The sequence below is a fragment of the Phasianus colchicus genome, chromosome 7 (assembly GCF_987193195.1).
Source record: "Phasianus colchicus chromosome 7, bPhaCol1.hap1.1, whole genome shotgun sequence".
In the NCBI taxonomy this organism is placed as follows: domain Eukaryota; kingdom Metazoa; phylum Chordata; class Aves; order Galliformes; family Phasianidae; genus Phasianus; species Phasianus colchicus.
In genome coordinates, this window is record NC_143442.1 from 5,286,647 (window position 1) to 5,301,117 (window position 14,471).

General features: G+C 38.9%; 1 protein-coding gene and 1 long non-coding RNA gene across 2 annotated transcripts in view; one reads left to right on the forward strand and one right to left on the reverse strand.

Annotated features, from left to right (window-relative positions):
* LOC116227273 (von Willebrand factor D and EGF domain-containing protein-like) overlaps positions 1-14,471 on the forward strand; it is a 163,815-nt gene that overhangs the window by 56,533 nt on the left and 92,811 nt on the right. The window contains exons 7-10 of the mRNA XM_090143533.1: positions 1,764-1,981; positions 4,658-4,731; positions 10,749-11,019; positions 13,596-13,774. Of these exons, the coding sequence (XP_089999659.1) occupies positions 1,764-1,981; positions 4,658-4,731; positions 10,749-11,019; positions 13,596-13,774 (742 nt within the window). The remainder of the gene's footprint in view (positions 1-1,763; positions 1,982-4,657; positions 4,732-10,748; positions 11,020-13,595; positions 13,775-14,471) is intronic.
* On the reverse strand, positions 1,383-9,141 carry LOC149917191 (uncharacterized). The gene is made up of 3 exons (XR_016468115.1): positions 9,030-9,141; positions 6,830-7,000; positions 1,383-1,517 (listed from the first exon to the last, which is right to left on the reverse strand). It is a non-coding gene; the product is annotated as an uncharacterized LOC149917191 (long non-coding RNA).

Consider the following 14,471-nt stretch of genomic DNA (forward strand, 5'->3'; position numbering starts at 1 on the left):
AATTTCAGTTGAGATTCATTTGTACTGAGTAAATTAACAGAGAAAAGCTCCTTGTCTGACTGAATCCATCTAACAACACCATTCTGTTAATTATGTAGGGAATAAGTGATAAGAAAGCTAATTACAAGCACGGAAATATCTCTCTAAGTTCAGACAATATCATAATGAATACCAAGACACAGCAGAGCAACTGAAGTTCAGCCTCTGTTAAGTTTATCACTGCTATTTTGACAAGATGATTTTCTTTGATTTTAAACTTTTGTTCTGGGTTGTAAGCAGAGCTCATAAGGCTGTAATGGCAATAACTATTCCTCATGGAAACCTCCAATTTAATTGAATCAAGAACCTTGAAAATGAGCCAGGATTTTTCTATAAGATGTAAGGCATCCTTTAAGGATTGGGAATGAGAGATAATATGCTATTAATGGTTGCAGGCTTTTCGTTCAGATCCTGTAGACCTCTACAGGGTTAATTTCAATTAGGCTTTATGGTTCATTTCCATAAGGAGTAAAATGTTGATTATTTGATCTTATTAGATATACCATCCTAATGTATTTGAATGCCATCTCCTATAAATTATTAAGCAATTCAACAAATTGGAAAAATTATATGGAAATCACTTATTTTCATATCAGATTCATTCCATTGCCACAATTTCTATAACTGTTCTTATCTGCTGATAATTATTGGTTTGGAACAGAAAAGTAAATGCTCAACACAAATGCTGGCAGCCCTGAAATCAGTAGAGAGATTCTGGTAGGCTGGAAAGGTGGCTATTTCTTTCTTTACCCACCAGAGAATTCATGTTGGATGACTTCCTGAGGATCAGATAGACATCATCCAAAATACAGACCATGCTATCATGATTCGGTCCTCATAAATAATAATAACAAAGTCATTCTAAGAAAAATCTTTTCTTTTCTTTTGTCCTTTCCTTGGGACCTTAGCATGGAGGATCAAGACTCAAGGGAAATGACACTACTAGCCTGGCTGCTAGAAGAGGTTCCTTTGGGAAACATACAATGTGCAAAGCTGTGTGAATGATTTGAATTGCTATTTCCATATTGACTTTTTTTAGTACCCATCACTTTACCACCATCACAGATACTTAAATAGCTAGTATCATCATAACTTGTGGCATTTCCATAGATTTTTAGTGAATTTAACCTCATGACCTTGATATTTTACAGATTGGATAGTAAAGCACAATAATCTAACATAACCAAATAAAAGTAAAAGAGAAAATCCGTTACTTATCCAAATGTGCTGCACTTATCTTCCTGTGATGAATATAAAGTTCACTAAGAGATGACTTGAAAACCCTACCTTTCCAGATCAAAAATTCTCTATATCTTAAATTAAATAACTCCCAGTGCATACCTTGTTACAATAAAGCTAGTGAAAGATGTTTTCCAGAAGCACAGATTTATCTCTTTCTTTGTCACAAGAACAACTCATCTTCATTTCCTGGTCATGGGTCCTTAAAGATAAGGTTTTCATTCCAGAAATATTAACACCTGTTTAAAGAAAAAAGCATCAGTGTGTTTCAGTATGCCGCCTACTGAAAAAAAAAAAAAAAAAGAAAAGAAAAGAAAAAGAGTAAAATGTGCTAAGAGTTGCTGGATTGAGTCAATTATAACCATCTTCGTGAAAAACCCATCTGGTTTCAACACGTGTCTTGGAATGTGAAACATTTGTGTTGGATGGGGATGGGTGACTGTTTGGATACCTCTTGTCAGACTTGGTGCTCATGTTCATTTTAGACAGCCAATTACTGGGGCCCCCAAACATTGTCCTCTCAGCGTGCCAGGTGGATCTGGTTCCGGCACCCTGCTCACAAGGCAGCTGTGCAGCAGCTGTACTAACAGTGACAGCCATCACCGACTTCGCTCAGGATGGGAACCGCGTCAGCCACATCAGAGCTGAGCCAGTTGGACACAGAGATGTGCTTTGGAGGGCTCACGCCTCGAAGGATGTAAAGGTGAGGTCCTAAAATAGTTTGAATAATGTGTCAAATTTTAATTGGAAGTGTAGTAGCAGATAAAACGAGGCAATGATAAACCCTAACAACATAAAAATTTGGGGACCACTGTAAACCAACACAACTTCTATACATGCCATGAAAACTAACAGGTGAAGCCTTTCGCTTCAACAGATTTAGGTTTCATTATTAGTGAGCTCATCAGTAGGCCAATAGATGAATTATACACGCAAGCAGACAGTGGTTTGGAGAACAGCTCCCAGAAAAGCAGAGGAAAGGCAATGCCTTGGAAGTGGAAAGAAGGAAAGGGACTTGGCAGAGCCACGTTCAATTTGTGACCGTGCCAAGAATCACCGTGACACCACACACACAGCCACTCCGTTTCTTCACTCATCCCTGCACAAAATGTCCAAAGGAAGGATAATGGGAATCAATCACAGAGGCAAGGCAGACCGTCCCCACAGGGAGCTTGGCCAAGAAGCGTGACGAGCAGGAGCTGGCTCACTGTCCGTGGAGCTGATCAGAGCCACAGCTGGGAGCTCCGAGAGCCATAATCCCACAGCCCAGGGGAATGAGAAAGGAGGTAGATTTGACTCAGCTACAACTCTCAGAGCACTGGCATGTCCACGCTGGCGCATTTGAAAGAACTGAAAATAAGCCCCCAGTTAAATCTGTAAGTCCACTGCCCTGATACTGGTGGATTTACTCATGGTAGGATAAGATAATGAAACCAAAGGAATTTTTGTCTTCAAATGTGAAATGCCTTGCATGTGCTTATTCCGTCTTCTCCAGCACAGCCTTTTTTCACACTTTCAAGGATTCTTAGAGCAGAAATTGCAGCTAATTCAATGTAGTGCACTCAAATACTCATATTTTTTCTTGTAACTTAAGAATGCTTTCCATTAAAATATGAAAATGCAGCAAATGTGGAATGGAATTAATCAATTTTAATAATAAATTCTATCCATCTCGGTTAAAATTTGATCTATGGATACATAATAAACACTACTTTCCCTCCTCCCCAATTTTCCCACTGCTGCTTTGCACTTAATTAGAGGCATTAATGTAAAATTGTTCTTGCAACACATCAAGGAGAAATCCATACATTAAAATCCACATACTATTTAGTCCTTCAGACTTGTTCAAATATGTTTTGCTTATCTTAAAATGGAATGGAAATGGTGGGCAGAACATCCTGGCAAATTCAGACACTTGGGAAAAGAAAAATGATTTCTTCAGCAAACAAGGCTGCCTGTGACTAAGACTTGTATCCTTTGCTGCTACCATGCAAGAAAAAAGCAGAGCAGAGAAGGTTGTGGACATGGAGAAAATGGGAAAATTCAGAGATAATTCTTTACTTCACTCCAGTAAATACAAATGATACGATTGATTTCAGATCAAAAAGCTGTTCAGTCCTTCGTTCCTCCAGACAATCACTTTAATAGTCTGGGATGCCAGACACCTGTGGGTGTCTAAGCAATGTCTCTGTTTGATGGTTAAGGGACATTTTGAAATACAGATGACGTATTGCTTCAGGTGAGGGATTTTATCAGCTACTGTGCTTCTATCTTCAACTCTTATTCATTTATTTAATTTCACCACTGTTCCTAAAAGCTAAATTCTGCTTTATCACTAAAAGGTTGCACAAGGATATAGTGGCCATTCTTCTTACTCGCTCTGCAGACTGTGACAGTACTAACTGAATTGCACCTCTGGATTTCTCATGGGCAGTAAGCAAGCAAGGAATTAACAGCCCTGACCAAGAAATAAGGCTGGCAGGCTGGATATGGGAAAACCATAACACTTCATCACTTCTATCAGTGTGACTGGGAGCTCTTCATACTGCAAATCACTGTATACCCCACTTCTGTATTTCTGGGAACTGGATAGTAGAGTATATGGCCCTGACAAAGTGCCATCTCCAGTGAATGAGGCTATGCAGGCCCAGCATGGCCCAAGGTTCAGATTTGTGACTTCAAAGGGATTTGCCTAATCTCTGTTTTTTATAGACACATCTGCTTCTTGCATGTCACCGGCACTCTTAGGTCTCCTCTATGGCCCAGTTTATGTCCAAGTAACAATGGGTTTATGCTGAAGATTGTTGTTCTGTTAGATCCTTTCCTCTTTTGTTAGGTGCCAAATGCAGATAGCTCTACCAACCTAGTTTGGGCCATCACCACCAGCACCCAATCAATAATGTGCACGTCAGATATATAAATCAGCCATTCGTGTCCTGTATCAGGAAATTTAAGGTCAAACTAGGGGACAGACAGCAACTATTGCTAAAATATGCTAATGCTACTTAATTACAGCATACCTTCTACCGCACTTCAGGCATTAAAATTAGTGCAATTTAACGAGCACTCTACTCTCTTGATAATTTCATAGAATGATCTACTTCCCAGCAAAAAAAGTTTATTAGAAAAGCTTCTCTTTTCACCAGCCAGCACACTACATTGGATAGAATGGAAGCACTTTGAACTCCCATACAGCATGTGATTAAACTCAGTTGCTTGAAAACAAAGCCTATTTTGCACCCACCTACAATCACGTTTTAGAAGTCAGATTTTAGTTTGTACTTGACACATGAATCTTGCTCCTAATGTTTTGTGAGGAGTGGTAATGAAGAAAAACTGCTGTGTAGACTGTATTCATTACGCATTTCATTTTAACTAGGTCACAGTTCAGGACCTCCCAACAGGGAACTGCTACTCTTTCACTGATCCACACATTATCACGTTTGATGGATGGTGAGTATTCTACTTTGAAATAATTTGGCTCAATTACTGCAGTTTTCACTTTCTGGATATAGCATGCATTTGGTTTTACATTAGAATATCAAAAGAGTGTTGTATATAGTCTGCTTATATAGATTAATGTTGTGCCTCAGTAATACACATGGTTTCCTTCCAGCTGTTTATATTCTTTTTAATAAAAGACCGGGAATTGGATTAATCTTGAAGCTGCAATGGTTTTGAGATTGAATAATTTTCATAAGGCCAAGGTCAGGCTCCAAACTGCTCTTTAAACAAAGTGTCATTGATGACTTCAAGAGGCTTTCTATTCCAGGTGGCATAGTGTTAGAGGTACCACCTGGGTGAGCCATTATGTCACTATGCTAGGACCACATGTGGGAACAGCCTGTATCCTTCCCATGAATTTAGGAATTCCTGATAACCATGCCCTCAGTTTAAGGATTTTTTTGTATTTTCCTATCTATTTGATTTACTGAATCTGCAGCTGTACCTCTGCACGGAGTTGATAGTCACAGTCACAATCAGAAAAAAAGTAGATAAAAAGGGATGTATTGTCTCAGATAAGAGAAGTTCGGCAAATATGAGGGGCAGATATCAGGGAAAGTGTGCAAGAGGTTGCAAAAATAGTTTTACTTCCTTCTGTCTTTTCCAGCGTCCTCCTGCATAAGCTGCTAGGAGACTTAGTGAACCAAAGGTGGTACCATGTGTGTTTATAAAAATCTGAACCTTAGCTATTCAATGTAACAGAAAGTTTTTAAAGTTTGCATCTGGCACGTTTGAATCGAAGTTACTAATATTTCAGATCACATTCCATTTAGTCATTCTGCCGTTAACCTCCTAATGGCACAGATAATGACTTTATGAGCACAGCGTCCACAGGGGCTCAGCAGGAGTGATATTCTAATTTTGATATTCTAATGTCCCAGTTTCAATCCAGCATGCTCTGGAAGCAGCAGCATGTATTTATCAGAACATAAACTCTAAAATGACGTTAAATCTGAGGAAATCTCTCGATTAAATGAGGAGAGTGGTTCCTTTAAAGGCTACACAATTGCCTCAAAGATACTGCCTAAACTGAATAGTCTCAACCAAGAGATTTCTTCTGCACACTTGGGACTTTGCATTTTCCCTCCTCCTTTGATGCATATCGTCTATAATGTGATCAAGCTTTTGATTTCTAAATAAAGAAGCTGAGGAAGAACTAAGAGTGGCACACAGATATCCACATGCTTCTTGATATCTGCCATTATTTCAACTCTGTATATTAAAAAAAGTTAGAACATTGTTTTACAACTCTCTAAACATTTGCGTTCTAAAATATTCCCTTCCGATTTAGGGCCAGGACTGGACAGGGACCTAACAAGCCATCATGTTTAGGAAGTCATAAAATTACTTCTTGGCACAATGGAATGCTCTCAGACATGTAGAATATTTTTACATAGCTTCCAGGGGGAAAAAAAGGTCTGAAGAGAGAAATATAGAGAAATTTTATTTGAACAGCTGAGTATGGAATCCTGTTGCTGACAGTACACAGAAATGTTTCCGAGCAATTTACAATTCCATCTGAGCACTGGGACTTTGGGAGCACCCATCCTTCTGTGGCAGCCTGCCTCGAAGGCAGCAAAGACCCAGGAACACCTGGCCCCTCAATAACCACACGTTTCTTCACTGTGGACATTCATTACTGCTCTGCCCAGTGTAGCTTTAAATGAGCCACCTCAGTAACCAGGTTATTTCACTAAGATATATCACTTCTTGATACTCAGCCAAGTTTCTTACCCATCATTTCACAGTCCCATTACTCCTACTTATATTCCCATTTATTACTGTAAATAATATCTCTTTCAATTACTGTAATGATTATGCTACCCTATTAGATGTCAGTTAAGCAACTTCTCTGCGTGCCTATCCAAAAAAAAACTTGTTAGGAACGATTTTAAAACTCTGCATATACAATGTGGGGAATGCAATTCCTGTATCTGTCAAGGTCCTAACTTATAGTTTATTGACAGTTTATAGACAAATGCTGACACAGAGCTAAGGAAGTGAAGCATTTCCCCTCGTCATGAGAGAGTATGTGATGGGAACTTACCAAAACTGCTTCTGAGGTCAACAGCAGAGCATCCAGTAAGCAATATAATCCAGGGAAATCACTCCACCTAGCATCCTGTAGGTCAGCTTACCAGCTCTGCTGCTGCGGCAGGATGGCCATCAGTTGCCTCTGGCACCTCTTCCATCCTCTCTGTGGAGTCCTGGGAAAAACCTGTCATATGGAAAGCAAGAGAATGTATGTAAATAGGGAACACTGCAAAAAGCAGAACAGTAGGAGTGTTTTCTACTCAGGCGAAACATAAACACATTCCTGTCTTTCATAGGTTTGCTTACCTTTTTTGATTTTTCCACCAAAAGATGGCAAAGAGAAGGGAAAATACACAGTGGAGGCAAGCAAGAATGGAATCAGACAGAAAAATAGAAAAATTCAACCTTTGGGATTCCAAATAATAGTTCATTTTGTAACATCTATAGATATATTTTCAGTGGTTTTTAATTTGATGTACTGAACTCACACTGCATCTGAGATAGTTTGTTGTTCATCGCATAACTGAAATACTGAACTCACACTTCTAATGACAGCGCTTCCCTTTGGTGTGCTTCTGGCTGGTATACTTCTGTAGAAATATTTATCTTGTCATTATTTTACTATTTTGACCAAAAGAAAAGATGGGAAATCAAGGAAGAATGTGTTGTATTTTTCATGTAAGCACAATCAATTTCTGTATATTGGTGCATCAGTGTGAAACAGCATTAATTATACTAGCTAAAATCCAGAGAGAGCTCTTCCATTTATAGTAAAGTAACTTCTAAATTAAACAAATGTGAAAGCCTGGTAAAGCAAAAGCATAGCCCTCATTATTAGTTATGGCACAGTATAAACATAAAAGCTTTTCCTGACATAAATTGTAGGTTCTTAAATGTGAAGTGAAGTATTAGCTTAAAACTAAATATGGAGAAAATCCTTGTAAGGCAGAATATAAAAAGGGAGATATTCCTCGCAAACTATATATATCATTCACATTATATTGCATTTTACCTTAAAAAAAACAACAGCTTTTTTAAAGATTTCTCACACACACAAACTCATCCATCAATATTATAACAGAAAGAATGACACCATTTCCTCATAATGACAAAATCCCTGGCTTGTAAGGCTTCATACTTGTGGCTGGCATTCATTTTTAACAGTTTTCATTACAGTAGCCTACAGATAAGTCCTGGTCATGATCAGCCCTCACAGAAGTACTGTTATTTCTTGGTAGCCTGTAGAAATTCCCCAAGCATCCAATGGCTGCTGAAGATAACTCAACAGTCTCTGAGAACAACGCAGCCACTCTTCAGTGATAAGCTCTCAAACCAAAGGACATCCTTCAGCATCAGCAAGCCCTTCCTGGGGTCACAACTAAAGTAAAGTACTTCTTACTTGCAAGAAGTAAGGGAGTCTTGAGGGATATGTCAACAAATAAGTGTCAACAAATAAACAAAACCTTGGAGCAAAAACTTTAGTCCCAGTAATAAGTGAATTCATTATAAAGATAGCTTGGTTGCGATAGCATACTTCATTAGCTATTCTAATGCTACTAATAGTAAGGTTTTTGTATATTTCCTTCTGTACCTCTTATCACAAACCAACAGAAACAATTCCTGTAGCATCTCACAGACATAACAAAAGATTAGGAGTACTTTTATTTCCTTTCTTGGTTTGAGTGCACAATTTGAGACATGAATTCACCTCAGGGCAGGAACATGATGCACTCTTTGCAAAATACATACACGAGGAGGAAGGAAGCCACATCCAGTACACCCATTACTATAGGCAATTAGGGAAGAAGAATGGGAAGTGCACTACGAAGAGTAATTTAGAAATAAGCAATAGTGCCTGGTCACAAAAATATGCACAGCTCCCTTTTGCAAGACCTCCAATAACTTCATGATTTTAGCTCCAGAAGTCTGCAATTTGATTTCTCAAATGTTGTCCAAAGAATCATTATCGCAATTACAGTTGTATAAAAATCACAAAAGTTTACCTGATTACATTCAATTATCCATTTGTGTAATTCAAAGGCAGCTGAAAGCTCCAATTTAGACACCACCGCAAGTTTGTTATGTGCTGTGCAATCTGTCATGACTTAACTGAAGGACTGTGACTTCCAGTCCACTGTCAACGCTTATTAAGCAGTAAATAACTCCCATTGCTGGAATGTATATGCTAATACAGTCTTATTTACCAGATATACCTGATTAATCTGGATGCAGCCATTTCAATGCATTATTTTCCATCAGCCTCTCTAAACATCTTCCTTCTAGGCTCTTCCTGTTGAAATGTCTGGTTGAAGAAAACTAAGAAAGGTGATCCTTGTTAAATTTCTGGCTTCTAGTCTTTCCAGTGTAGAGGTCCAAATGCACTTGATTTTACAAGACTATCTTTTATGTTGCCCTTAATTCTAATCAGTCTTAGCAGCAGCATCTGCACAGCGTACTTAGAATTTATGTACTGATTAGAAAATAAGATGAAGCAAAACCATTCAATATCATATCATTTTACGGCCAACTTCACTAAGTTTTTCAAGATGAAGTATAATGTCAAATGTGGTTTCTTGCAGAGAAAAGCAGTTGGAGTTTAAATTCTTGCTGCGTTTTCAGGTACATATTTTTCTATGGCTTTCATTCTAGAGAGAAATAAAATGCAGATATATGCATGTTAAGCATTCTTTGTTCTTGAGCCAAAATACAACAAATTATTTTCTCATCTGTATTGAAAGCATTCACTGACTGAAAAATTATCGATGTTTTTATGACATAGCTTAAAAATAATCCTGTTACTTAGTTTAGTGGTTGATTTTCTTTTAATGTTCAGTTTTACATTTTCGTTTTTACTAGAAAAAAACAAAAATGCTTATGACTTAGTTTCCATTATACTTATTTTCCTAAAAATGAAGTTTAAAACTAAGAGCAGTGCCTTAAAAGGAAGCAGAAGAACCCGCTGCTTTCACAGATGGCAGCTGTTGGCTTATGTGGAGAAATCTCCAACCACATATATAAAAAATACAGCCCCTATTTTCTTTACTTTTAAACATCACATGGCAATAAAGTAGAGTAACAGTCAAACAAGATCACGGTATGAGGAAACAGAAGAACAAGGAGAGAAGGATGCTCTTGCAAGTCCTATTTTAGAAGTTGTATCTGGCCTGCGCAGAGGGGAAACACCTGCAAAATTGTTTTGCTCAGGTAGAGCAAGGAATTTCATAGAGAGAAGAATGAGAGGATTGTTCCAAATCATGCAGTACATTGGCTGACAATCCATTCAGAGAGGAAACAATGGTTACAGTGAAGTTGTTGGGAGGGGAACCAACTTTGTTTTCAACGGCTTTCATCAGTAGCCCCTCCTTCTCCCTGAAGGTGTTCAAGGCCAGGTTGGATGGAGCCCTAGGCAGCCTGGTCTAGTATTAAATGTGGAGGCTGGCGGCCCTGCATGTGGCAGGGGGGTTGGAGATTCATGATCCTTGAGGTCCCTTCCAACCCAAGCCATTCTATGATTCACATGAAATGCCCAGCCACAGTCAGACTAGAAAAAGTTAGTAATTAGTCGCATATGAGGTTATCTGTACACTGATTTTTCTTTGAAGAATATCATGCTGTACAGCATCCAGTTAGAACCAAAACATACTTTTAAAGTCCTGGGAGCAGGAACTTCTTCCCATTTGCTTTTTTCAAATGTTTATCCTTTTTATCCATGCCCGTTGCCATAGCAGCAGCTCGCAGACAGCAACCAGGTTTTCTCAAGAATTCTTCTACACTCCCAATTAATAACAGCGACTGCATCACCTTACTGATGGTACTGGAGAGATGCTTCCACGTCCAGGCCCCTCCAAGGCAGGTGCTGGAAGGGCTCGTTACATCTGCTCCACATAGATACAATGGGTCTCTAAACTCTGGTTTTGTTTCTTCTTCTTTAGGCATTACGATAACTATAAAATCGGCACCTTCCTTTTGTGCCAGAGCACGTCGCGGGCATTCGAAGTGCACGTCCGTCAGTGGGATTGTGGGGGACGCCACTCTGCCACTGCCTGCAACTGTGGGGTGGCTGCATGGGAAGGGAGCGACGTCGTCCGCCTGGATGCCTGCAATGGGCACTTTCAGGACAGCAGGCCGCGGGTCAACATCCAAAGTACTGAGGCATCACCACAGGTCAAAATCCTAACGTCCTACGGAGGGAGAAAGATAACAGTACGTGGAGATTTGAGTACTCCTGTTGTCATTGTCGAAAACGTGAGTTTAATATCTCTGAATTATTAACGAAGCTGCTGCGAAAAGTATCCATCTGAAGCCATGAGAGCATCTGCAGCAAAGCGTACTGGAAAATGTGACATGGGGAAGAAGCTGGTGGAAGCATTGGTTTAACCAACTGTAAAACAAACAAAACAAGGATTTCCAGAAATTTCTCAGAGACGCATCAAAATGCCAATATTGTTGCTTACCAAACTGCTCTTGGTTCCCTCATGCTAGGTACTACTGAACCCACAATGCAAATTTTGTTGCAGAGCTTTACGATATAGATACTGAAGTAAGGTTCATAGGTAAAACAATGCAGTCTTAGACTAAGAGCAAGGCAATGTTAGCCAGATACAGACAGCACTCAAAAGCCATGAAAATGGGCAGCAAATGTGCAACATTTGCTATAATTTAAATTATTTGCCTAAAAACATTATCCAACCATAACAAATTTTGCATGAGTATCATTTCTTCACACTAATCCAGTGAAATCACTGGAAGAATAAGAGTGGGCTGTACCAAGGGGTTTGGTGGGGAGAAGACGGGGGAAATTACAGCCAGGAAGATCATTTTATCCTAAAATTTTGTCATCAAGATTTATTGCCAGGAGGTATTTTGGGTGAAGATAGGTTCACAGCAGAGCCAGAACACTGCCAGGGAGTGCCTGTGTTTGGCTGTCCTTGCAATCTCTTGGAAAAGATCTTGATGAGGTAGTAATTGAAAGTCTGTTAATTACAGAACAGAGAAAAAGCAGAAAGCAAGCTGTCATTTCATTTTGCAACTGAATGCAATACAGTTACTGTTTTATTACTAGAATAATCGTAGCAAGAAACCCTGTCCTCATTTGCACCTCATGTAAGTCCCACTGATTTCTTTTGTGTTTAAAATAAATTAGGACACCTCTGGTATGTGAATAGGAATGCTGCCCTGATCTAAATGGAATTGTATACAACAAATATGGTCCCTGAGTTACCACTATGAGCAGTGCACCTCCATTTGCTTAGCATTATTCCTTTCTGCAGTGGTTTTCAGCAGCCCATCACCTTCTTCTCTTTAAGCTGAGGTCTCAAAAAAATCTTCTTCAGAGTTCCTGCCAGCAGTTTTAAATCCAGGTGGTTTAAGAAAACCCGGGCTGCGGCCAGCTCCTCCTGGCAGATGGCTTGCTTTGCCCAAGGGCAGCAAGAAAGGAAGGGTTATGGACTTCTGAAAATAAATCCACCTGGAAATACCCATTCACACAGCACAGAAGATTGAAACAGCAGTTTTGACCTTAAGGATTTCATAGACAGCCTTGTGGGAGATGCTCATCCCAGTAGGAAAGCACATAACTCAAAGGTTTTTCAAAAGGAGGAAAATAAGCACTGCCCAGCACTATGTCAGCTGCAGTTGTTCTGCTCTATGTATTAAAACAATTGGCTTTTTAAGTTCCCTTGGAAAACAAAACATACGGCCAGGTCCCCACAAAAGTGTTCTCCTGGTTGAAATGAGGGCTGAGAAGCTCAAATGAACAAGATTGTTATTTATTGCAGCCAAAATGTAAATCTGGATTCCAGCACAGAAGTTATTCACTTCTCACAGATATTAATAGGTTCAGTTTGGAAGAGAGTATAAAGGACCAAAAAAATACAGTGAGAAAAAAGCAATGGGCATTACTTGGCTGAATCAATTATTGTCAGCCAGGAGTGATTTAAAAAAACTAAGATATTTAGAAATCATTGTAATGAGATGTTTCCAACCATTTAATGTGTTTTTCAAAATTAACTGGTAACATTTAATTGTGGATCAAAGTACTAAGGTTACTTATCCGGATCGAGAACTTCCTCCCACTCCCAGCATGGATCAATTTCACAATCATTTTCTTCTAACCTAGTAAAATAAAGCAAGCAAACAAAAATACAATGCACTTGAACAGATTTGTTCTTTTTTTTTTTTTTTTAAATTTGTTTGGACCACCAATCTGAAAAATCCATTATCTGCACAGCTACTCCTTTGTCTTACCCTCACAATTTTTTTTTCTTTTAAAGGTCAGTATAAGCCTACCAGAAGTTCTTTAATGAGAAAATTGCTTTATCTACTTTAAAACACAATCATTTTCTGGGTAATCCAGCCTTGGAAAATGAAACGATTTTTCAGAGGGAAGAAAGCTGTTTTTCAATACTTGGCAGTTTATCTTAAAGAAATGATTTCCTGGCAAAGACATGAGGGTGGCCTATTGTCATGGAAGTTGCTTAAAAATTATCTGGTAACTTACCAGTGGGAAAATCTCAAAGAATTTAATTATTGCTTTAAAAAGAAAGTCCTTATGCGGCTTTATGTTTGTGTAACACTGTCAGATGGTAGCAACATGAGAACTGAAAACAAGTTAAATAATAGCACAAATAAATAGTCGTAATGCATGTAAGTGATCTTAAATAACCACCAGCATCACCAAGTTTCTGCTTTGATATTTTCATTTATAGAAAGGGACGCTTTTTATTGCATAAAAATGCTCAGTAGTGGCTTCAATTCACTGTGTTTTTCTGTCTCTTCAGATCCTATTCCCGTCAGGAGCGTTCATTCGAGCCGATGTGAGCGAGTGGGGAATGGGCTTGACAGTGAGGACACCAAGCAGTGACTTCAACAGCACCAGAGGTTTGTGTGGCCTCTTTGATGGGATCGGTCACAACGACTTGAACAGTGTGCCTGAGGAAGACTTCATAGAGGAGTGGAGGTACAAAGTGAGAAAGGATCACAGGCTGGGAGATGCCCTATAGCAGTTATTCCAGGATGCTGATACACTTATTTCATTATGTACACCCCTAATTACCTGGAATAGAGATCAGCTTCATCAGACGAGGAAAGCCTGGAGGCCCATTATCATCCAAGCAGCATGGTGGCTGGTTTTTCAGTCAGCACAATGAGAATCAGCAGTTACCAAGGAGAAGTTTTATATTCACGAGTCATGTCAAGTTAACAGCTGTGTTAAGATCCCACTCAGCTGTTAAAAAAGGATGCAGTTCTCACCTGCAGTGGAAAATGTAGATAATTGACAATAGGGATTAATTAAGGGTTTGGTATTTCCCTTGTTCTTTTATTCCTGAACACTAATTGCAATATGTGAGTATAGGTTAAATGTTACATTTTGACAGAGTGTGATAATATATGTATCATGCTAAAAGTTAGTATCTACTCCACTGATGATGATGGTTGGTTCTAAAACTTTGAACTTCCTGACAGAGGTGGTCTGGAACCAAAATCAGGAGTCCACACTTTAATTCCATATTTCTGAACTCAAAACACACCTAAAAGGTGTTTCCAAAAGTGAAATGGTTTTTTTTTTGGATGTGTACGTTTGCTTGTGAAGTGTGTTTTTCAAATAAGAAACAAATAAGGTGGACATGGCCAGTTATGTTTACTTGTGAAGATAT